This window comes from Eleutherodactylus coqui, chromosome 12, assembly GCF_035609145.1.
Source record: "Eleutherodactylus coqui strain aEleCoq1 chromosome 12, aEleCoq1.hap1, whole genome shotgun sequence".
Classification (NCBI taxonomy): Eukaryota; Metazoa; Chordata; class Amphibia; order Anura; family Eleutherodactylidae; genus Eleutherodactylus; species Eleutherodactylus coqui.
Window position 1 is genome coordinate 76,979,791 of NC_089848.1, and position 26,467 is coordinate 77,006,257.

General features: G+C 41.9%; 1 protein-coding gene across 3 annotated transcripts in view; it reads right to left on the bottom strand.

Annotated features, from left to right (window-relative positions):
• The window catches only part of NOS3 (nitric oxide synthase 3), an 80,825-nt gene that overhangs the window by 25,301 nt on the left and 29,057 nt on the right, over positions 1-26,467 (bottom strand). For all 3 annotated transcript variants that reach the window (XM_066585378.1, XM_066585377.1, XM_066585379.1), the window contains 15 exons: positions 21,418-21,514; positions 16,448-16,596; positions 15,455-15,617; positions 15,243-15,334; positions 13,216-13,357; positions 12,808-12,947; positions 11,548-11,722; positions 10,400-10,501; positions 9,927-10,121; positions 9,213-9,292; positions 8,883-9,027; positions 8,251-8,355; positions 8,079-8,146; positions 3,229-3,345; positions 1,247-1,421 (listed from right to left, as the gene is read on the bottom strand). In XM_066585378.1, coding sequence (XP_066441475.1) covers positions 1,247-1,421; positions 3,229-3,345; positions 8,079-8,146; positions 8,251-8,355; positions 8,883-9,027; positions 9,213-9,292; positions 9,927-10,121; positions 10,400-10,501; positions 11,548-11,722; positions 12,808-12,947; positions 13,216-13,357; positions 15,243-15,334; positions 15,455-15,617; positions 16,448-16,596; positions 21,418-21,514 — 1,945 coding nt within the window. The remainder of the gene's footprint in view (positions 1-1,246; positions 1,422-3,228; positions 3,346-8,078; positions 8,147-8,250; positions 8,356-8,882; positions 9,028-9,212; positions 9,293-9,926; positions 10,122-10,399; positions 10,502-11,547; positions 11,723-12,807; positions 12,948-13,215; positions 13,358-15,242; positions 15,335-15,454; positions 15,618-16,447; positions 16,597-21,417; positions 21,515-26,467) is intronic.

Here is a 26,467-nt window from a genome sequence, read left to right on the forward strand (position 1 = left end):
ATTGTCATCTCTTAAACCTCTACTTTTAGAATGGAGACACAGTGGTTCCCTGTGTCCAAAGAAGTTCAGATTAGAAGTTGTCATCCAAGGTGATTGAGTCTGTCTTCTTGGATAAAGATGGGATACTGCTTGTCCACTACCTTCCAAGGGGGTCTACTATCATGGCTGTGCATTACACAACACTTCTGGATAAATTGAAGAAGACGCTGAAGTCTACAATGCACGAAAAGTTGAGCCGAGGTGTCGTGTTCCAATGCCTCACCCCACACTGCGGCCAGCACCCACAACAAACTGGCTGACCTGGGCTTCAAGGTGCTAGATCATCCTTCTTATTCATCTCATCTGGCACACTCGGACTATCATCTATTTTCTAATTTGAAGAAAAACCTCAAGGGAACAAATTTGCCTCCGTTTCTGACATAATTGCATTGGCTGATGTCTGGTTTGCCACCCAATCAAAGGAATTCTATCTGGGTTGAAGAAGTTACAAAACCGCAATAAGAAATGCATTAATATTCGAGGGGACTATGCAGAATAACTGTTAGATTCCATTGTCAATTTTTTTTGTGGCCAAAGCCAACAGTTATCAGCCCCTTCCTTGTACATGCTACTAACTGCACAGGTTGACTGACCGAGTTCTATTCTCCTGAAATGAATAAATCTGCCTAGTAACGCATAAAGAGACAAGTCTGCCATTCAAGAGCTGTGTAAAGATGGAGTAAAGCCTTATTAGGAGTATTGGAAACCATAATGGTTGCAGCTCAGCTTTCTCAGAAACAGCACTAAGGCCCTTAGCCATTGGCGTAACTATAGGGAATGCAGTTACATCTGGGCCCAGGAGCCTTAGGGGGCCCATAAGGCCTCTCATTTCCATTTAGGGAGCCAAGTACTATGAATAAAGCATTATAGTTGGGGGCCCGGTTACAGGTTTTGCATTGGGGCCCAGGAGCTTCGAGTTACGCCTTTGCCCTTAGCCCATCTGTGGCAATGAGTCTTTGAGTTATAGACTTAAGTAATGGAAGACAGACTGGTTGCTATGGACATGGTGCCTGACAACCCCACATAAAAGACTGTTACATTGTATCCATATCAACCAGACTGTCAGCATAGCTGGCTTTCTTCATCCCCCTGCCTACCCTCAATCAAAATTTTTAAAAGGTGGAGAACCCCTTTAATAAGAATATGAACATCGTATAAACCCACATTAACTCTAAATTCTGAGCTGCCATGATAAATGTTTTCTCACCTTGAACACAGCCTTGGCCCAGACACGGAAGGAGTCCTCCTGTCCACAGAGCTCATCTCCCTCCCCCATCTCCAGGATACGTTCTCCCCCCAGTTCTTCCAGTCGGGTGTCTACTGCGTGCCCAAAGGCACAAAAATGTGGGTACGCTCGAGAACCCAGGCCAAACACAGAGAACCTGGAAGTCAAAGAAGCAGAGAATGTCAGAAGCAAGTGTGTAAGGAAACTACACTGGAATATCAGGGAATTGCAGGAATTACATAATGTCTTGTACTCTAGTCACATACAGAGCTGCAGTCACTGATCGGTTAGTCTCAAAGAAGTTACTATGCTGCAAGATGGTAGATCTCCCTGCTATCACATATTCCATTAAGGCCTTCAAAAGCTCAGGAGATAGTGTGCAGAAATTGGTGTAAACCCTCCTTCAATGCATTCCAACAGGCGAACCGATCCCCAGAATCAGCAGCGTATAGCATACAAAATGACAAAGCTATAAACAAAAGGGGATATTTATAAAGGCTCTTATGCTAGTTTTTGACATAAATAAGTCGCAACATTTTGTGCAAGACTTGCTGGTCTTCGTCACCGTTCGCCAGCTTCACAAACAGGGGTGTGGCTTGTCAGGAGGCGATGTAGATGCCCAGTGCCAACATAAAAACTGGCATAAATTACACCAAAAATGTATGCCAGATCTGATCCGGGGCACATATCTGTGTAGGCGCACATAGGAGCTGAGATGTACCCGATATATGAAGTCTCTCCATATTTTAGGCGCAGCACGGGAAATAATATTAAGACAAGCATTTGAAATGACAGTCTTAATAAATTTCCCCCAAAATGTTATAAGACAACAAATTGTGCCAATTTCTGGTGTAAAAAGTCGGAATATCCTGCACAAGCTTGCGCAAACATTTTGTGACTTTTGGCAGCCACTTTCTTGAAAGGCTGGGAAGGGGAGTGACTGCCATGGACTGACACATTATGTAGAATTACACCAGAAGTTGGCATAAGAAGTGCCAGAAATGTAGGCCGGATCAGACCTAGAGTACATTTCTTTGAAAGCGCACAGAGGTGCCAAGATGTATCTAATATGTGAAGAGGCGTGCGCCTCTCCGTATATTAGGCGCATCATGCGCCAGGGGGAAATAATATTAACCCTCTCCAATCCACTGTCTGACGTCTAAAGACATTATGATTGAAGGCTGTACAGCTCTGATGTTGGAAGACGTCCGTCGGGGTTCTCTTACTGTATATTGCCAGCCTCTCTGCTGTCGGAGCCTATCCAACGTGTCATCTCATGCAGTACTGGCTTTAGCCAGCAGATAGCGCCGTTGTATAACAGCAGAAAAAGAGTAAGCCCCCTAGGAAAACCAGGATAGAAATTGGATTGGAAAGGGTTAAGATTAGCGACTGAAATGCCAGTCCAAATAAATTTTTCCCCGTTATCATATCAATCCATAATGGTAAAAGGTAAAGTTCCCTGGTGCAAGCACAGAATCATGACTGACTCCTCAGGTGACATCACATAGTGACGTTTTCTTGGCAGAATACTTTCCCCAGTGATCTTTTAGCCCCCAGCAAGCTGGGTACTCATTTTACCGACCTCGGAAGGATAGAAGGCTGAGTCAACCTTGAGCTGGCTACCTGAATCAAGCGGAGATTGAACCAGCAACCTTCAAGTCATGAACAAGAGCTTAAGACTGCATTTCTGCTGCCACACTGCGCCACACGAGGCTCTGTGTCTGTGTTACTTCATGAGCCTTTCAAAAGGAATGGAGCACAACACTATCATAAAATATATAAAAACTTTAATTCTCTAGATATCCATAAAAAAATATATTACACTGACGAGTGATCAGAAAGGCAGAAAAAGAACACAACAGAATTCCACAAAAATTGGCAATACAATTTGCTAAATGGATGTCAGTACTGCCAAAGAGAATTAAACATCTTCCTTTACAAATTACAAGACTTCAGAACATTACCTGAGTGTCCCCAAGGGCCCCGCACTGTCAGTGTTACTGGATTCTTTCCGTTTCCTCTTCCAGGTTGTAACGAGCGGATCAGTCTGGGACACGCTGTTGAAACGCGTCTTATAACTTCTGCAAAATTAGGATTAATATTAATGTCAACAAAACTATCTCCATGTTTTATATCACTACTAAAATGTTGCTCCTATGTGCAACCCCAATTCCAGAAAAGTTAGGATAGCGTAAACAAAAGGCTGGAAAAGTAAGTGGTACTAATAAGAACCTTTGGGGGGGGGGGGGGGGTCAATTTTCTACTAAGTCAAAAGACTACGTCTCAAAAACAGCACATTAGAGATGCAGAGTCTCTCAGAAGCAAAAAAAGAGCAGATGTTCTATTGTGAATAAAATATGGTTTTATGAGATTTCAAAAATATTGTATTCTTTTTTTTAATATATATTTATTTACATTTTACAGCGTCCCAAGTTTTTGGGAATTTGCTTTGCACAGGAATACAACTACAATATTACTGCCCCCTACATACAGGAATAGAACATCTGTATTACTGCCCCCTACATACAGGAATAGAACATCTGTAACACTGCCCCTATGTACAAGAATAGAATGACTATAATACTGCCCCCTATGTACAAGAATATGACTGCTATAACACTGCCTCCTATGTACAAGAATATAACTACTATAATACTGCCCCCTATGTACAAGAATATAACTACTATAATACTGCCCCTATGTACAAGAATAGAACTACTATAATACTGCCTTCTATGTACTAGAATATAACTACTATAATACTGCCCCTATGTACAAGAATATAACTACTATAATACTGCCTTCTATGTACTAGAATATAACTACTATAATACTGCCCTCTATGTACAAGAATATAACTACTATAATACTGCCCCCTATGTACAAGAATAGAACTACTATAATACTGCCTCCTATGTACAAGAATATAAATACTATAATACTGCCTCCTATGTACAAGAATATAAATACTATAATACTACCTCCTATGTACAAGAATATAACTACTATAATACTGCCTCCTATGTACAAAATATAACTACCATAATACTGCACCCTATGTACAAGAATATAACTACTATAATATTGCCTCCTATGTACAAGAATATAACTACACTAATACTGTCACCTATGTACAAGTATATAACTACTATAATACTGCCCTTATGTACAAGAATATAACTACTATAATACTGCCCCCTATGTACAAGAAGATAACTACTATAATACTGCCTCCTATGTACAAGAATAGAACTACTATAATACTGCCTCCTATGTACAAGAATAGAACTACTATAATACTGCCTCCTATGTAAAAGAATATAACTACTATAATACTGCCCCTATGTACAAGAATATGACTACTATAATACTGCCTCCTATGTACAAGAATATAACTCCTATAATACTGCCTCCTATGTACAAGAATAGAATTACTATAATACTGCCTCCTATGTACAAGAATATAACTACCATAATACTGCACCCTATGTACAATAATATAACTACTATAATATTGCCTCCTATGTACAAGAATATAACTACACTAATACTGTCACCTATGTACAAGTATATAACTACTATAATACTGCCCTTATGTACAAGAATATAACTACTATAATACTGCCTCCTATGTACAAGAATATAACTACTATAATACTCCCCCCTATGTACAAGAAGATAACTACTATAATACTGCCTCCTATGTACAAGAATAGAACTACTATAATACTGCCTCCTATGTACAAGAATAGAACTACTATAATACTGCCTCCTATGTAAAAGAATATAACTACTATAATACTGCCCCTATGTACAAGAATATGACTACTATAATACTGCCTCCTATGTACAAGAATATAACTCCTATAATACTGCCCCCTATGTACAAGAATATGACTACTATAATACTGCCTCCTATGTACAAGAATATAACTCCTATAATACTGCCCCCTATGTACAAGAATATGACTACTATAATACTGCCTCCTATGTACAAGAATATAACTCCTATAATACTGCCTCCTATGTACAAGAATATAACTACTATAATACTGCCCCCTATGTACAAGAATAGAATTACTATAATACTGCCTCCTATGTACAAGAATATAACTAGTATAATACTGCTCCCTATGTACAAGAATATAACTACTATAATACTGCCCCCTATGTACAAGTATATAACTACTATAATACTGCCCTTATGTACAAGAATATAACTACTATAATACTGCCCCCTATGTACAAGAATATAACTACTATAATACTGCCCTTATGTACAAGAATATAACTACTATAATACTGCCCCCTATGTACAAGAATATAACTACTATAATACTGGCTCCTATGTACAAGAATAGAACTACTATAATACTGCCCCCTATGTACAAGAATATAACTACTATAATACTGCCCCCTACGTACAAGAATAGTGAAAACTTACATCATTTTTTGCAAATAGAGGAGACTCATAAGACTATTAAACTAGATGGTACATGTACACCTATGTATAGAATCACTGTACATGCAGGCGCCATAACATGTGGACGGTGAATGTGGCTGCCGTGACGTAGTCACCTTTTAGTCATAACATGAATAATGTGAGAACACAGAATACAACTGGACTCTAAAATTAATCTGCAGCATTTCCTTCCCGGTGATCCTGTTTCCTGCCGCACAGGGGAGAACGTAATATTATAAATTATTTGGGCAGGCTGAGTTTTCAACAAATCTGGGAATTAACTATTTCTGCCCCAGCTTGTATATCATGCTCTATAATCTGTATTACGTCTCACAACTATTCTGACTTTTTAGCAACCACCTCTCCTTTGTTATACTGTATATCAGATGCTTGAGACAGATATCTTCAATACTCCCACCCAGCTTTCCCAGACTCCTTCATAACAAATCTGACAATGTACAAATTCTACAGCAGAACGTGCGTCATTGTATTAATAGGCAGATATGCTATTCGAGGAACTGGGAAACTAGGAAAGCAGAATGAATATGGTCACATTGTAAATGGTGCGGTTATTGTAACTGTTTTATTGTGAATGTGAAGTCTTCACTGTGTAATAGACCAGATGGGGAGGGAATGGAGGAACAGAGCTGAGCAGGAAGAAGAGACAGGAAGTAGTAGTGTGAGCTGTTTGGTTCAGGATGGAGGTTGAAGCAGGAGTCTCTCCAGGTGTACTGCAATGTTGCAGATACAGTCCTAAGGACGGTTCCCTCTAGCAGAAATAGATACAGACATTGAGATCCTTGCAGAGTGTGCAGAGAGCAGCTAAGCTGTGGACAGGGGAAGGGGGGGGGGGGGGGGGGGGGAGTCTCTCCTGGTTCGTGGAACAGAGCTGTAGCAATTGTCCTACAAGCAATTTTCCTCTGGTTAACAGGGAAAGGCGTGCTAAATAGTGTAGTCAGTGTCAGGTTCCCTCCCCTTCAACAACAAGGGGTTGTCCCGCGAAACAAAGTGGGGGTAAGCACTTCTGTATGGCCATATTAATGCACTTTGTAATATACATCGTGCATTAATTATGAGCCATACAGAAGTTATTCACTTACCTGTTCCGTTGCTGGCGTCCCCGTCTCCATGGTGCCGTCTAATCTTCAGCATCTAATCGCCCGATTAGATGCGCTTGCGCAGTCCGGTCTTCTCCCTTCTGAATGGGGCTGCTCGTGCTGGAGAGCTGCTCCTCGTAGCTCCGCCCCGTCACGTGTGCCGATTCCAGCCAATCAGGAGGCTGGAATCGGCAATGGACCGCACAGAAGCCCTGCGGTCCACCGAGGGTGAAGATCCCGGCGGCCATCTTCACAAGGTAAGTATGAAGACGCCGGACCGCGGGGATTCGGGTAAGTACTATCTGTTTGTTTTTTTTTATCCCTGCATCGGGTTTGTCTCGCGCCGAACGGGGGGGCTATTGAAAAAAAAACAAAAACCGTTTTGGCGCGGGACAACCCCTTTAAACCACCAACAGGCCTGGAAGGGAGATTCATCCCCAAACATCTGATCGTAGAGTTGCTACATGTATCTAAAGGCCCTAAAAAGACTGTTTAGTGAGACAATTATTATTTATTGCCAATCCCAGTCAACCTAGGACTCCAATTAACCACCCTTCATACAGACTCTTGAACTTTATTGAGAGACTGAGATACCCCAAATTAGCGGGTCACAAGTTACGGTTTTCCAGTTAATAAAGCATTGTTTGTTCAGCACTGGTGAATCCTGCGCCCTATATCCATCAGGCTGACATTAACTCAAAAACCAGAAAAGCCTCAAACCCACTGCCTTCCAGCATTTCCACCATTGGTTGCCACCCACCTTGACCAAGTGGGTATACTTGTTTAAATATGGAGCATAAGGACCTATTTCTGTCTAAATAGGCAGGACAGTGGATTCCCCAATGCAGCAACTCTCCCGATTTCCCACTAATAATTACCAGGGTTTGTGGAAGCATACAGTACCTGGGCAAATGGCATGGATAGCCCAATGCGTTTTGTAGCTCCCGACAGTCATCTTGCCTAGCATCACGCTAACAGTACCACATAATAAGCACTGCCACACAATACCCACATACTACCATCATGTGGGTATTGTGTGCTCAAATAGCAGTTCCCTACATAAAGCTATCGTATAATAGTGTAACTCAGTATTATATAATATGGCTATACAATTCATATTCAGATTTGGTGGTTTCAAGCGACATGTGTCTAGAGATATATGGTGCCCCCCTTAGCAAGGGAAGTTGATGCACAAATCGTGTACCCCTATGGCCAACAGTGCTGATCATTACGCTCCTCTTCCATATCTACTCACTTCTGTTGCTCTGGTTGGAGGGCAGCTACATTCGGTGAGGTCATCTCCATGAGTTCCTGGGCAAATGCCTATAGAGTGCAAGACCAGACATATGACATGTGTAGGTAATGTAAGTATCAGAGGTATTTTAAAAAGAGTGTAACACCAGGTAAAATACAGTAACTTTGTTTACCTCACCATTCTCTGGTGGGTCACCATTTCCGAATGTACTCGTGACTACCAAAACCAGGGTCTCATGTTGCAGGTTAACAATATCATACTGATCCATACAGATCACCTACAAAGAACAAAATGACAATGGAGGACATCATGGGGCATTAGCTGTAAAACAGAAAAGGTCTTAGAACTTCATTCAATACTCAAGACATGACAACCACAAACATAGTGGAATCCCACAGACATTTCAAGGAGCCTGACCAAAACCTCTATACCTGGTTTTTAACTACTTTTAGCTCTTTAGTATCTACATACCATGGTTGCACCTTCTACTTGACCAACTGAGCCCACCTGCACCCAACTGATCCTCTGAAGCGGTCAGTCCTTTCAACTAATTAACAACCCTATGCTCCCAGATTAAAGTACGAGTCCACCCGCATACCTAGTTGCCCATTTTCCCTGGTAGAAATTTTCAAAAAAGCCAAATCACTAAGCTAGATGCTCTAAGTCCCCAATTCGTGCCTCCAATTCTCCCCATAAACTGGTCCCCATAAAAACTTAACATCCGCCATCATCTTGTATACTCTGTAAACCCTATACCTAGACATACTCACTGGGACCACCTTTGTTCAACAGCTATCTTCTTACCTTGGGATCAAAGGCATATGTGAAGATGTTGCAGAGCTTTTGAGCATAAGTTTCTGAGCATCCAGTCTCCGAGGCATAGAGGATGGTGGCCTTTACCCTGCGAGCCATGGCTTTCCCCATCAGTTTAGCGGAAAACTTCACTGCGCTAAGAGACCAAGGAGAATAGGTTGGTTCATTTTGGGGTTTAGTGTTGGGCTATGTCCACCTGATATGTAGATCTTGACACATGGTAATACTTTTTGGATGGTCATCGACTAAGCGGGTTTCTAGACTTCAGCCTACTCAATGGGATGACCCATTATTCACACAACAATGATAGTTTTGACTTACTTTGCTACTTCCTTGAAGGTTCTCTTTCTGGTAATTGTGCTCTGAGATCCCTTCCAGATGTGATGCTTCCAGGCCTCAGGCTACAATATCAAGACTGTTATTGATAAAATTTCAAGAAGACATAGAATAGAGACCTTGACAGCAGATAATTTGGGCATACATGATCTAATTTTGTGTCCCAATGGTACAATAGGTAAAAGTATGGCCAACAATCAGCATCTAAATACTAGCACTGTAAACTGTCTGAGAGTAAAGCCTTGTGTGGTGCAGATTGCCAAGTCAGCAGAAATGCACTCCTAAGCTCTCGCTCACGACCTGAAAGTTGTGAGTTCAATCCTGACGTGGTTCAGGTAGCCGGCTCAAGGTTGAGTCATCCTTTTGAGGTCGGTAAAATGAGTACCCAGTTTGGCGTGGGGTAATAAATAAATTATTTGATAGCGCTGCAGAATACGTTGGCGCTATACAAATAAGATTTATTTGTTTTATTTAAAGAAAGGTCTATTCACCAATAGATCATAGTGAGACGCTTAACCAAATATGGCCTGCTTGATTGATTGAAGGACATGAATCACAGAAGACATTGAGGGATCATAAAATAGAAAAACCCTCCTTGAGAAGTTGTCAAGAAAGTTAATTACATGTGGACATATAATGGTAATTCTGATTCCGGAAGCCATACAGTAGAAGATAGAACCTCATAGAGTTTTCAGGTACCTGGTATAGGAAGGAAGGGGAAAGGTGGTAATTGACCAACTCTTGATGGAAAACAGGAGTCAGACTAGCAGACATTGGTGGTACAATCCAGACCCAGTCCGCTGGGCAACCTCCTCGTAAACGAGTCTCATGTTCCATATGTTTCATGAAGGACTCAGTGGCTGCATGATGGTCCACGATGGTGACCTTATCACTCTGAAATAAAGCATAAAACACCAATATACAATAACACAAGACTGCGTAAAATAGGGTCATTGGTATTATATGCCCCTACACTATCCATGCATATTTCTTACAGTTTTACCATCTCTTCTAGACACATTACACGCCATTTCCAAGGTTGCCTAGCCACCACTTGTCCTCCACTCTGGGTGACTACCACTCGCATGCATTCATTATAACCAGCATTATAAACTATGCAGAAGATACAGTATGTATCCTATTGAATGAGGTAGGTTAACATATAGTGTTACCTGATAGCTATACAGAACTGCAATGTTAATCTCCAAAGCAGCCCTGTCTTTCCAAAGCGATGACGTTTTCTTGGTGTCCAAACCAAGCCTCTTGGCCACGTCCTGTGAAAATTGTAATTGTGTAAATCAAGTCACGTAGCAAACAACTAAAGATAAAATATGAGCTTTCTGTGCACAAGTGTTTAAAGTGAAGGTTTCAGATCCTGCCAATTATGCCAAAAACTATTAGAAGGGGGGCCCCAAGATAAATGTTTGCACCCGGGCCCAGGAGCCCTTAGCTGTGTCCCTGATGTGAGGTCTTGCAGCCTGAGAGCTAGCAGGAAAACAGCATGACCGTGAATCCAACTTGGATGTCAACTTACTCAACATATCTTGATATAATGTGATATTCAAGGCGGAGATAAACATTGATGAATACACTATTCACTATCTCCGTCCCTGGAGTTTTGCAGCTTTATAATAATTTATGCAAGGGAGCAGGTTATGTATGCGATTGGCAAATGTTCCATTTGGCGGACGTGAAGCTGTTGGTTGGAGCCAGAGTATTGTGTATGTGGCAGATCTCCAGGGGATCCTCAGTTTCCTGTTACTATTCCAACAACTATTGCATCCTGTATCTTTGAGAGCACTATTTGCTGCTTGATGTGCAATTCTCGCATTTCCTTTACATCTTTGTGACGACCTCTGCACGTAGCAATGTACTGGCTTTTTCATATAATGGACATTTTAGGCATTTCTATAGCTATATGGAAATGTTGATCCAGAAGATGTCAAGTATAACTGTATATTCCATGCAAGAAAACCTGAAAGTCCAAAACTCTACAGAATATTCTAGATACTATTTGACTGGGTTCTTATAATGTGGATTTATTCTCCATGTGTCCCTTTTTATGTATCCTAAAATATGATTAGCCTTTGCAGCATCTGCCTGATTCTAGAATTCCTATTTCAGATATTTTAGTTCACTATTTCACTGTTCTTTTCCATTTAAATGGGTTTTCTTTTCAAACAAGAAGCTATCCATTGCTAGCAGGGAATGCAATCCACCATCTCTTGGGACTGCTATGGAGAACTATAGATGGGGCCAGCTCAGCTAGTTCCTCTATGATACCCAAGTTTATATGGACAATACAATTCTGTGCACTTACCTCAGCTATATTATATCGATAAGAGTCGCATAGGTTCCGCATCCCAATTTCAGTGCTCATGTACCAGCCATTAAATGGCACCGCTGGGAACTCCAACCCTCCAATCTCCAGGAGCAAGTTGCTCACAGCAGGCAATGCGTACCACTTTATTCCCAATTCTGAAAACCACTCATAGCTAAGAAAATAAAAAGTGACAATAATTTAGGACCTCAAATGTATAAATGGGTTTTTAAATCATAACCCCAACCAGAAATGGAAAAAAGGAGAGCACTCCCGAATCCCCATGTTCAATCACAGTGTGCAATCTTTTCTCTCTTGTAAACCCAGATATTTGTGTTCCTGATTTCTTCAGCCTTCAGTGAATTTGAGCAGCAGTAGCTGTCTGACACCTAGAAATGTCAGCCATATTAACAGACCTGTATTCACCTAAATAAGTTACAGGCCATAAGAATACAGTCAGGAGGACGAGTTGTGATCTCCTCTATTATGACTGTGTGATCATCAGTAACTGTGATAGGAGTGTTTATGTCCACCTCTAAGCAGCTCTTTGGCACAGGTATTATGCTAAGAAGCAGACTAATTTTAAAACACAGGAACCCAAGAAAATCTGAGCCAGTCAGAATTGAAATCACATGATGACCTAAGGAGAAAGAGGCCAGGAGTTTCAGATAGAAAGGACTAAAACTAATAAAGGTAAAACTAGCCAACTCATATATACTGGAGGGATAGTTACATAATGAATATAAAAAAAAAATCATTGGAGTGGCCCTTTAATGAGGTCATTCTTGGAGGTTTAGCAAGGTAAAGGAGTTAACAGAAAAATTCCCATTGGTATAGGTAGTGGGAGGGCTCATGAAGACATCTCTGGTGGTCTACAGCAGTCAAAGGTCTAATGATTACATCCCTGTTTGTCTAGTGTAGTGAAGGGCTTAACGGTGATATTCCTTGTGGTCTAGGGTGGTGACGTGGTTAATGGAGATATCCATGGTGGTCTAAGTCATTGAATGGGTTACGAATTAAATCCCTGGTGGTCTAAGGATAGCACGTCTCTGCTGCATGTTAGAAATCCATATAGCTGGGAGCTTGGGACATGTCTCTAAGGGAAGAGGTAATATTTTTTGTTGGAAACGTGTAAATACACTTCAGCTTTTACAACTGATTCTTCAGAATAACTACTACTTTTATTTCCAGGTAAAGCTGGTATAACAAGCCGACCACCAACTTCTTCTAAAGAAAGTCATGGGGAACTTCGTTGCTTACTTTGGGTGTCTGAGTGGCACTTCTAAGATAAGTTCAGGTGGAATTTCGAAGACTTTTGGGTCATCTCCATTGGCTTGTAAGAGAAGAGGCAACAAATCGAATCGACCACCTTTTGGTTTCCAGCCCAGCTGGACACATAGCTGTAAGATGAAAAGTGGTGATTAAAGCCATTTATCGTTCTGCTCAGGAGCTCAAAACTTTGGTCCAATCTATTTTCTTATGGTTCGAAGAAAAAGTGGAGATTCTGATAAGGCTTATGGAATTGCAGGACAACGAGAACCGATAAAGAGAAGTGAAAACACAATGACATTCTAAGAGGAGACTTGTAAGGAGATAACTATAAAAGCAAAAGATAATAAACCGAGGAACACATAATATTCAAGAGGAGACTCAAGGAGAAAATCTCACCTCGGTCAACTCCACATTTATTGGATCTCCCACCACGCTTTCATCCTGCTGTCTATATCCTGCATAGCGGATTAGCTGGCTATTCCAGATCCTGAAATCTGACGTCCCATCTTTTCTCTGAGGGAAGATGGTGATAGCCGACCTATGCACGGAAAGAAAAGAAATGTAAAAAAATCCATAAGATGATGGAGGCTGTTACCAAGATGCATCATAGGGAGGGGACTGCGGAAATTATAGATCAACTCTAATAGTTGGTCTACAATTTGGGTGTGAAATGGTGAAATTGGATGGAATATACCAACAATACATCCTCTTGCCATTGGATAGTAAACTGTTAACAATGGCAGCTTTAAAGGGTTATCCAGTTTAGGAAATTTAGCTATAATGGAGGGGGCTCCTTTGATCTGGATCCTCATCTTTTGGCCAAGTGAAAAGCAGATATAAACAGTCTTTTTCTCTCTGGAGGATTTGTCTTGTGCTGCATTACACAAATAACTGATTGATGTGAATAGACACAGTGTAATGCTTTATTTTCCCTGTGGTGGTGCTGCAGAGAAATTGAACACTTACTGCCAGGTTTCCCCACAGATTACAGCTGATCGCTGGAAATCCTAGCAGGGGACACTTTGTAATCAACTTATTGTCAAGGAACTCTTGCAGAGAGTAAGAATTGCCCAAAGTGGAGAATCCCTTTAAATTGTATACGTAGTGTCTTCAGAACGGATTTGAAGGCCCCCTCAGAAACCACTATAGATACAATCTACATTTATTGTCAAAAAAAAAATCAAACACCTAGAAGAAGTTGTTGGAATCGAATTAAACTTTCTATATGTGATTGTAACTTTGAAGTAAGTGATTATAATATCAGAGCAAATAGATTTATTGCGGAAAACTGAACACTTGAAGGGAGGCTCTAGTACCCTGCTGTACCGCCTCTAGCTTGGACACAAGATGTGATACAGGTGAGCATGGAGGCTCTAGTACCCTGTTGTACTGCCTCTAGCTTGGATACAAGATGTGATATTGGTGAGCATGGAGGCTCTAGTACCCTGTTATACCGCCTCTGGTTGGTATACAAGATGTAATACAGGCGGGCATGGAGGCTCTAGTACCCTGTTGGCCCCCTCTAGCTTGGATACAAAATGTGATACGAGTGGGCATGGAGGCTCTAGTATCCTGTTGTACCGCTTCTAGCTTGGATGCAAGATGTGATACGGGTGGGCATGGAGGCTCTAGTACCCCGTTGTACCACCTCTAGCTTGGATACAAAATGTCATAGGATACCATACAGAACCTGTATATCTCCATGCCCACCCATATCACATTTCTCCACACTTGCTGTAACTGAGCCTCTAGATCATACAAACTCGTAGGCTTTACAAATTGGCCTTCAAGATGGTCCCACACAGGTTCTATTGGCGATAACTCCGACGACCAGGCAAGCCACAGAAGTGTGGCAACATTGTGGGGACATTCCTGTGACCCTTTTTTGTCTGTGCGGCCGAGAATTATCCTGCTGGAAAATGCTTTTTGGAAGCCACCATGAGAGGAACACATGTGGCTGCAAGATGTCCTGAACATATTGCCGAGTTGTCATTGTCCCTTGTACCACTACTAGGGGTGACCGACTGTCGTATGTGGTGGCCCCCCCAGACCATCACAGCAGCAGAGGGCAGTGTGCCACTCCACAGCAAAGCAGGATTGAGTCACTCACCCCGAGATCTCTAGACATAAACATGGCCATCATCGGTGCCCAAACTAAACCTGGGTTTGTTGCTGAAGACAACCTGGTTCCACTTTTAGGGCCTCTGATGGCAAGACAGTTCATCTAATTGTGCCACAACTTTAATCATTTGCTTATCTCCCTGAGATGTAACTGCATGCCACCTTTTGCAAAAAAACGATAACTCCTTCTAGGTGCTTGATTTTTTTTTTTTGACAAAGAGTGAATGTATCAAAGTATGCGCTCCAGAAAAGGACTCATTAGTTGACCGATAGCCCTTCTCTGTCCACCGCTCACACCATACCTGATATTGCCTTTGTTAGTGGCATATTTGATATGGTTGCAAATGTAGGTGAACATCTCATGTGTAGTCCTGCAGTCTCTGGCATCAAACACCTACAGAGATACAAACAAAGTATCTGCAGCTAATAGAATATAGAAATGCAACACAATGATCCATAGTAGAAGCTGCACAGATATCCTGGACTCCATCGTCAGATCCTGAACTTGAGGTACCTGGAGCTTTGACCACTGTATCCTGCCCACGCATCGAGATGCATTCCTCCATGCCTGCTTCGCCCCAAAGATCAGCTCGGTCTCCTTGAGTTGATAGGTTCCTGTGCTGAGAATCTCCTGCTCCACTTCCTTCATTCTCTCTAAATGAGCCTTTGACTGGGACCTAACAGAGAAGAAAATGGTTTTCGGATAGATTCATCTGGTATTTATGTTAGTTTTTCTGCTATGAGGAGGAACCCCAGAGCTAAATCCAAATGGCCTACCCTTTACTAGAGTGGGACGTTGAACAATAAGTAACATAGGCCATGACCAGCCATGGACTAAAGTCTATTGATCACATTAAACCACCTCATCTACCCTAATCCCTTCCCTGGAATTACTGCGGTATCAGACATTGCCAATATGGTGACCAAAGAAGAAAAGACACCCTTCTCTAGGATGGATTTCACAATTAGGAATCCATGCCTTACAGGAGGTGGTTCAGCAAGTCCTCCATCTCATTCCAAACCTCTTAGATCCTCTTATGGCAGGCCTTAGCTATGTGCAACACCAGGTGGATGAAGGCTGCGGGCAATATTCCCCTCTTCGGCCCAACCTGCCTAGACAACCCCTACAGTCCCCATCATCGGGGCCCATGGGCGTACATATAGGAGGTGCAGAGGGTGTGGCTGCACCTGGGCCCAGGAGCCCTAGAGGGCCCATAAAGTCTCTCTTCCTCATAATGCAAACCAATACCATCAATGAAACTTTATAGTTGGGGGCCAAGTTCCAGATATTGCACTGGGGCCCAGCAGCTTCTAGTTATGCCTGGGGCCATTAGTGTTTGTCTCCCAGAAAGAGTCAATGTAACATAGAAATGGTTAAAAAGAAAGTTATAAACCTTACACATGACTACAAATTATTTTGGAGGTGGTCACCTTTCAATATTGGGTAAATAACAGCAGTGATAATACTGATCAGTGGTGAAAAATCAGTCCCTGGAGGATTGCTCACCTTTTGATGGAGTTGTAGTATTGGTTGATGAAGTCTTTGGCCTTGGGAAGAAGTTCTTCCATTGATTTTGGTTGATGTGGTTGGGGACAGGACATCTGGGGTGGAAACATGACGGCACCCAAGCAGCGAGCCTTGGTGCAGGCCACATCCTGTGTGGAAGATAGATGTTATGTTAACTCCTTAGAGACCAAGCCTGTTTGCGCCTTAGTGACAAAGCCAAATTTTGGAAATCTAACATGTGTCACTTTACCATAGAATAACTCTGTAAAGGTTTTGCATATCCAAGTGATTCTGACATGTTTTTTCGCCACATGTTGTACTTCACTTAGGTGGCAAAAATAGAATGATATAATTTCTGTATATTTATTAAAAGCGCCAGAATTGGGAAAATTTTTTAAAAAAAAATTTGCAATTTTTTTCACATTTGCAATTGCAATTTCTCAAATATGTGCAGACATACTGTACAAATTTTTGATAAGATATACATTTTCATCTGCTTACTTTATTCTGGACGCACATTTGAAAACGTTAGCTTTTTTAAACCATTTAGGAGACATACAAATTTGACATTGATATCAACAGTTTTTTTCAGGAGTTAATGCAATTTAGAGGAGAAAAAATAAAATGTCATAATTTTGCAAATATGTCATTTTAAAAGGCAGTTTTTTTTTCTATGGTGCACATAAAAACCAGGATGCACACCACAAAATGGATACCCCTGGTTGTCCTGTGTTCAGAAACATACCCATTGTGGCCCTAATATTATGTCTGTATGCATATGTCTGTATGGAGGAGAAGGCAGGAGGGTTTTTTAACCCTTTCTGCCTCTTCCTTCCCAGAGTACACAGTGCTCAATGAGCGCTGTGTACTGAAAAGTGAAAGTGGAAGTGTAACTTCCACTATGGAAGCTGAGGGTCACATGACTGCCGGGATTCCCTGCTATGGCAGAGCTGCAGGGTCATACTAGACCCTGGCCAGCTCTGCCAGTGACTAATGTCACTACAGAGGTTGTTTTCCCTGTAAATGGGGCTCCTATGGATGCCCCAGCTACAGTGGGATAGTGTCAAATTAAAAAAAAACATACACACAACATGTGAATGTCCCCCAGAGGTCTTACATAACATCACGGGGGATATACAACAACAGAATACAACAACAATACATACATAAGAAAGAAAATAACCCAAAGCAGACACTAACCAAACCATCGCTGTAATCCACAACCATACATGTTATATATCAAAACATCCGAAGCAAAGTGAGGAACCCGGTCCCATACTTTATTTTAGCATAAAAATACTAATTAAAAAAAAAAATAACTATAAATGTTTTTTAAAAAATCATTTTTTAGCATTTTACCACCAATAAAACTGAAAAAGTCAGTAAAAAAGATATTATATAAAAAAAAAATCAACCTATATGTCACGGAGTTAAACCGCCACATTGGTAAAATCCCTAAATAGTGTCTGGTCCTTAAGGTACAAAACAGCCTGGTCCTTAAGGGGTTCTGACACGAAAAATGTTTTTATGCTTTAACAGCCATTGTTCCCTGGTCTGCCTAATGGACACAGGGAACCCACGATTTTTGACTGTTAAAGCATAAAAACATAATACTTACCTTGTCTTCTGTTGTTGTTGTCATCAGGGGGTCATCCCCCAGCAGGCAGTCTTCTTCCTCCGACAAGCCAAGGACGGGCCGCCCCCCCTCCGGGATTGCGCGCATGCGCAATGGAGAGGTGTCCTCTGACAGGAGTCCGAACAGGCCGCGTCTCCACTGCACACGCTCAGAATCAGCCAGGACGGACGGGCCGCCCACAGCAAGCACTGCTTGTGAAGTGCTTGCTGTGAGCGGCCCGTCTGTTCACCTCAAAAGTGGCTGACAGACGGAGCAGAGCAGGAAGCGGTCATTTTGACCACTCCTGCTCTGCTTCTAGAAGCCACAGAAGAAGATGCCAGATGGAGGGGACATGCCTGGTGATCGGTCCTGGCCAGGCAAGGTGAGTACATTTTTTTTTTTCATGTCAGAAGCCCTTTAAAGGGTTAAATGGGTTTTCTGCTAATAGAATTTTATTGCAATGTCTTGTAGACTGTTGAAATACATTTGTACCACTAGGCGGCACTAATATCTCACTGCTCTGTATTCAGCTGTATGTTATACACCGCTTTCCCTAACCTACATGAGTGACATGGCCTTACTACACTAAATGGACACTTTATTCTTTTAATCCTTTCATGATTAGCGCTGCCCCGTATGGAAATTCTCCCCGTGACCCCGGAGTGCAGCATAAAATCACGTGACAAGTTTTCCGTGGATCAGTTTCAGTGTGAATCCACATTAGATGAGAACATCCAGCGATCTGAGTGATTCCACAAGGTCAGGTCATCGGTGCTAGACTAGCCGGGATGTCACTGCCAACCACGTGGGGTTCTCTCGTGCAAGGGTGTCCACAGTATACCAAAATTGGTGCGATCAATAAAAAACATCCAGCGAAAGGAAATCCTGTTGACAGAAACTACTCGTTGACACAAGGGGTCAGAGGAGGGTGTAAAAAATGGTTCTGATGAACAAGTGGAGCACAAACAAGCAAACAGCATCTTAATACAGCGCTGGTGCTCCCACTAACATGTTCAAACACACAAATCATCACTCTTTAGCACGACAGGTATAACTACCGCCATAGTAGCTGTAATAGTGTCCCAGTCTCAGGGGAACTGAGCTGCCATGTCCTCCCTGACACTCTGAGCCCCTGAGACTGGGTTTACTATAGATATTGGGGGAAATGGGAATGCTGTAAAAAAAAAAAACAAAAAAAAAAAACCATGGTATACTCCTATTGTAATCCCAATGCTCCGCCCTTCACCGTTCAGCTCTCCCCCTTGTCTCCCAACAACTGGCCACATGATTGCTGTGGCCAATTCCCGTTCTCACTACTGAGAGCCCTGCTTCTCCGCTCACAGTGACGTCATAAAATGGAGCGCTGGCCGAGCATGTGTAGTCAGCGCTTCATTGATTTCAATGGTGCTGACAGAAATAGCCGGGCAGTACCCGCTCAGCTATTTCGGCACCCCCATTGAAAGTGAATGGAGCACATAGCTCTGTTGACAGAAAAATAAAAATGCTAAGTAAGGTCTTGTTTTTTGCAGGAAGAGTTGTAGTTTTTATTGGTGCCATGTGGAGGTACATATGACTTTTGGATTGATTTTTATTATGTTTTTTGTGAGGCAAACAAAAGAAAAATAGCAATCCAGCATTCCCTTTTAAAATTATTTTTACTGCATTCACCATGCGAGATAAAGAACAAAATATTTTCATTGTCTGGGTTATTACGAACAAGATATTTTTGTTATTTTATCCATTTAAAACAGGTTTTTGTGTGTAAAAACTGCATTTTTTTAAAACTGGATTTCAATTGAATTTTCTTGAACTCTTTGACACTATTTTTAGTCCCTGAAGAAGACTTAAAGATGTGATTGTTCGATCACTAGGATAGTACACTGCATTACTTATGTACTGCATTCTACTAAGCCTTAGGAGCAGCATATTAGACTCTATGGCAGGTTGAGTTACATTGCAGACATGGAGGCCTTTGTCAGGCTTCTGGCTGCCATGGGAACCCATTGTTACCTTGCGCTCTCTCTGCTGGGTGCTGATGGGTAACAGAAAGAGCCTACTCTCATTTGCTTACATGCTGCAGTTGCCATTGATTGTGGCATGTAAAGGCTTAAACTACCAGGATGTGAGGTTTGTCTGTTAGAGCAGGAGCCTGGCTGTCAGTAGTTAGCTAAGCCACCGCCTTAAAAAGATGTGCAGGTTTAAAGCACTTTAAAAGGCAGATTAGATATCACTAAAGGCCCATTTACACGCAACTATTTTTGCTCGAAATTCGTTCAAACAACTGAAAATTATGATAATCATTACATGTAAATGCGGGCATCGTGTACTTTTCGTTTGAACAATAATTTTAAGGTGAACTTAAAGTCCATCGTTCATCTACTGGCAGATAAAGCAAACACATTTATCTCTCAGTAGACCACAAGTGGTTATCTCCACGGGAGTCGGCACATAACATTGTAATCTGCTGGCAGCCATGAGTAGAACAATACAGCTGTGTGCACAGCTGGGCGTGTGATTAATCACAAGCTAGACTCTGCAAACAGCTCCTGGAAGGAGGCCCTTTTATATGCAAATAAAGATGATAAAGTGTTAATGGCCATTAACACTTTATGCAAATAGTTCGCAAAATTTTTAAATCTTTCAGTCATTTGAAAGATTATCTTTGCGTGTAAAAGGGCCTTAAAGGGTTAAATAGCTTAGCTGTCAAGATACACACTACGATTTAGGATCTCTTCTAAATCATGTAAATGTGGTATAACTTGTCTCCATGTGTAGCTTTGTGCGCTTTTAATGTGGCATAATAAATGTGAAGTTTTATTGCATATCAGACCATGTTGTTGCACGATTCAATTTATTTTCGAATAAAGCATAAAAGATGCAATAAAACCAAATGCCTACAGGCTGTCAGTTGCAGAGGATGTTTTATGATAGTCTGCCACAGCTCCATAGACCGCATACAGACTGTCTGCATTTTGATAATACACTTTTAGACTAACAGCGGGAATTTGGTTTCACTGTTACTGGATTTTTCCTACCTATACAGAGAAATTGTGCTAATGAGAAGTGTATGAAGGAATTGCTATTCATGCAGCATAAGTGGAGGTAGATGAAAGAAGCACTTATGATTCCGGACGCATCTCTACGTTTAGAGTCGCTTACTGATAACACCTGAAAAACTGCTGCAGAGGAGTGGATGTTCTGCATGGAGATCTATTATGTATATATCCAGTCATATATATTGTATAGGCTTGATATATACGTAATAGATCCCTATGCAGAACCTCCACTTCTCTACAGCAGAGTTTTCCCGGTGTTCTCCAAGTTTAGCATATATATTATTTAGTCATTTCTATACCTGATGGGCCTGCACATTCAGGGTGTCGTAGGACAGGGTCTGATTCTCCCAGTTCTTGATGCGGAGACATTTCTGGTTCTGACCTCCGTTAGCTGGACTGCAAGGGAACATAAAGGTCTGTAAATGTGAAATCATTTAAACCCACCATGATCATTATTTTACAGATTACAAATATAATTAATGTACATTAATAGCTAATCACTGTGTACTTATATTACTTATCCTGTACTGATCCTGAGTTACATCCTGTATTATACTCCAGAGCTGCACTCACTATTCTGCTGGTGGAGTCACTGTGTACATACATTACTTATCCTGTACTGATCCTGAGTTATATCCTGTATTATACTCCAGAGCTGCACTCACTATTCTGCTGCTGGAGTCACTGTGTACAAAGCTGATCGTCATTTACATTTTTTTTTTCACAAGCCATGAATCACTGGTATGGTGACATTCCTAAATTATTGCTATAACCATTTGTATCCACAGAGCTCTCATTAGTCGTCTGCATGTCTCCCTGTTCCCATGGGATGCATGCAACCAACTAGTGAGCGTTTTTTACGCTTGCTAAAAGCAGTGATCAGCTAAAGGAGGAGCTTGTGCTCATTTACTGGCTGACTGTTGTCCCTTTTACACGATCTGGTGATCAGGCAAATGCATATTCCGGGGAATGTCCACGCCCGATACTCTGGCTGTGTAAAAGGGTCTTAACTGCCTGAAAGGGAAACTTACTTAGCTATCTACAGTATGTATCACTGAGTAGCAAGTCATAGGTTGTGTGATACTGACCAGAGAAGTGAAGACATAGACATGCTGCAACGTCCTCACACGTTCCTTCTAAAATTGTGTAATTAATCAGCAAAAGCTAAATCACCTCCTATAGCAGCATCACAGGGTCCATGCTTGTCTAGTTTAGCGGTTCTGCAGTTCCACTGGATTCAACAGAAATGGCTGCTCTAACGACTACAGAAATCAGCTCTAAATTACATAATAGGGAATGCAAAAAAATAGATGCTATTAAAGCGATCCTCCAGTTAGAGGACAAAATTCTGTCAGGGGACTGGAGAAGGGTGGGGGCGTTAGAGAAAATATATAATTATGTAACAAGGCCGACTCCATCTTTATATGATGTGTAGCCTTAAGAACACTACACACGGATATTTTATATTAAGTGATTTCTAGATATGGGCGTAGTCAAGCATAGCTGCTTTAGACTTATCTATATAACACAGCCAGTAGAAACACTCTTGATAAGAAACGATTGATGTCATAGCGTCAGCTCGAAAAGCAAAGATAAGATGATAAAGCAGAATTAATGTTCTACAAACATTCTGTACACTTTACCAGTTTTTTTATTGGCTAGGTAGATAGGCACACCCTTTGATTTTAAATTATAAAGATTCGTTGTATGACTAAATAAATCAGAGATCATTCTGATTACACCAAACGGAGAGGGACGGGTCATGATTTCCAGAGCAGCTGCTATCTCTTTATAGCATGTTTGACACAAGCAAGGAATACTCGTTTCATAGACTTGCTGCCACATCAGGCGTAATATTACCTGCAGTTGTCCTCTATCTTTTCCCTGATCCGCTGGTTCCAGGTCCCATTTTCGGTCAGTCAAGATGGCTGACACAATCGTCAGATTACCTAATCTCCCCAGTGCATTGGTAGTGCTAGGGTGGTGTCACATCTTTGCTCAGGGCTCCTTTTTCCTGCTCCTTTCGGGGAGCAGGAAAGCAGAATCCTTGGGCTTGAATGGCTCTGCCTTATGACTGAAATGAACAGTGCCGACTGGACCCTATTAACTATAATGGAGTACGTCACTTTACGCTCAGCTTTTAGCTGAAAGAAAAAGTGCTGCATGTGTAGTGACCTAGAGGGTATTACAGGACAGTCAATTAGTCAGCAAAGTTCTGAATACCTTGCCATGAGCTCTTCTAGAGACATAGAAGTTGTCATTCAGTGGGAAGACATTGCTTCTCTCAGAATTCGGGCTGAGTGTTAGTCTGCCTGGCAACCGCTGCTTGCAGATTGGTTGCTTGTCGATAAAATCCCCGATTGGTAGAGAGAGAGGAATCTAGTCAAGCCCGGGTGAGCCAGCTGGGTGGAGGAGGAAATGCGTGAGTAGAGAGCTAGAGGAAGTGGCTGGAGTAGGGAGTGGTGGTTGGTCATTGGAGGAGAGTGGAAGCAGTGTGAGGAGCTGAAGCAACTTGGGGAAATTACCGGAAGTCGGGAGTTGGAGGAAGTTCCAGGAACAAGCCACAGCGAGGAGAAGGAAGCAGGAAAAGAGTACTTCTCAATAGGGAGTGTAACTTTCCCTGTGTAATTACAAATCAGAGGAAGTACAGGCAACTTGGCATCAGTCCTCCATTTCCCTACAAATACCCATCCAGAAGCACCCCAGATAACTTAGACTGATGGGCTCAGTTTCCCAAGCAAAGGAAAAAGTTAAGGAATTAGGATGTGCATTCTACGGTTTACCACAACTCTGCTAAAGTTGATGCTTAGTGGAAAACAGAAAAGTATGAACTTTTGGTTAACCCTTCAAGCGTTAACTAAACTGTGTACCTTTGGTTTACTTTATTAACTCTGGTTTGGACTCTTTATTCCATCGCCACAAGCATGCTTCATTGCAAAATTACTTGCAATAAGTGTAGAGCTGTCAGCAGTACAGCGTACATCCAATTAGGCTGAACAGGTATCCTGCATGCCCACCGTGGTTGAGATCCAACATAAACCACTACTTGTAGACACTTGAAAAAGATGGTGGAAACAGCAGTTGCAGTGCAAAACATAGACGGTCCTTTATTCCTCCCAAAGCATACAAACACGACGTTTCGACTCAAGGAGTCTTTGTCAAGTATAGTTGACAAAGACTCCTTGAGTCAAAACGTCGTGTTTCCACCATCTTTTTCAAGTGTCATTGCAAAAGTACTGGGGACACAAAGACATTTCAAATTCTAGCCTATGTCGCTACTATTATTATTCTTGCCACTGTGCGCAGTCAGGTTAGGCCGTGTCTGGATGTTCCAGGGAGAGACAGTAGAGCTGCCATTGAAAGCTATCTTGTTTTCCGCTGTCTTCCTGCTAAGGTCTCTGCATGGCCGCCACACATGCAAGGACCTGCAGGGGAGCCATCAAATCAGCCAATTAGGTACAGGGGGCGTCAGCCAGCCTGTCACTCTTGGCTGCACCAGGACTTCCTGGTGGCGTCAAGATACAATAATACCGCTGTTCTCTGCAAGGAGGTGGGAACCGACACGACTTATCATAGACTTATATGTAGCAGAGGTGTCCACATACATACAGTGCACTGCTGGGGTGGGCTTCATCCTGTTAACAAGCATGAGTAAAAGGTAAAAACTATTTGGGTAGAGCCATCGGACCTAAAAAAAAACATTACCAGGGAAGCAACTGCTGGCAAATGTTCTTGTGGCTTATGTGATTTATAGGTTTTTGAGGTTTATGGTAAATGAGGGGGCTGCAGGAGGTGTTAGGATGTTACCCATTCACATCCGGACAAGTTTACTCAAAATATTAAACAGAAACAGATAAAGAAAGATCCCCCAACAGCAGACTGTTGATAGTTTCCAATTAGCAACATTACAGAATAACATTGAAAATAAGTAAACAATTAAAAAAAAATTATATAGATGAGGGGGAACGTGTTTAACAGAACACAAGACACATGGAGTTGGACACGGAAAAGCTAACCTTGCAAACCAACTGACGTCACTTTCCTGAACATAACAATGGAAATCCTGGCACCTTTCACTGCCGCTATGCCGGCTTGGATTTGAAGGGAAATGAGATCTTAATACTGGAACAGGGCTCGTCCTTCCTACAGAGTGGTGTGGACACTTGGGAAAAGTGTTAGATCTTGGGGTAGGAGAATCAGAGTGACTTCTAAGTCATCACCTTCACCATATGTCCCTCTAATTGGGAGGACCACCAGAAATCTTCATTCAGGACTTTTTAGTCCGGCTAGCTGCTTTTTAAACTCACCAAGCCTCCCGTTCCAGTGCCGTGACCCCGAGAAATCGGCATGCGCACACAGCGTGACTCTTTTTACAAGGCTGTATGCATACTCTCTCTCACAGAGATGAATGGAAGATCACTTGCACACAGCCTTGTGAAAAAGAGTTGAACGGTGATGTATGGCACCCAGGGGTAGACCACAGGGTCGACTTATTCCCAGCTGCCCGGATCCTACATTCATGCGAGATGGAGCCTAAATCGCACACCAAGACACAGTGTAGCATGCCTCAAAACACTTCACTGACAGTTTCCGACAGGTAGGTCAGCCACCTTGGTTCTGTTCACCATCTGGACTACGGAACTTTCCGATTTCCAGCAGCCCAGCACAGTTACACACTTCGGGGTAATGAATTGCTTAGAACCCAAAAGGACACTTATAAAGTTTTAAGCTTTATTCTAAAAAGATTAGCAGTGCTTAGACAAAAAAAAATATACAAAAAGGGCCAATGTACAAAAGCAGTACAAAATATACACATAAAACAAGTATGAAAATAAAGGTATAAAATTATAGAAAATATCAGTCTTACAAAGTCAGGTTGAATAGTTCTGGTTGTGAGGAGTACTTGGACATCTGGACAATCCTCTATCAGATCCAGCGGTTTCGTCTAACAGCTAGGGGAGTATAGCTTCACGATTTTAAAGCTTCTCCAAAGCGCATTCCCCCACCTTCTCCCATGACATCAGGGAGAGGCTGACAGTGAATACACAGATTCTTCCAGATAAAAGCCCAGTTTAATATTTCAGTCACATTTCCCCACAAGGTACTTCAGGAGGGGAACTATGGCCGCCATATTTCATAACATGAATTTATCTACAAGTAGATACCAAGCATCATGCGTGTAATGTGAACAGTCCAGCAGGTATGCGATTCCACATGTTCTGGAGATTGTACAACATTGGCAGTGGATGCATGGAGTTCGCTGTTGACTCCCGATTCTGAAGCTATAACTGGTTTCTGGCTAAACCTCTTAGATTAATTATTTATAATCCCGGTATTAATTTCTCCTTT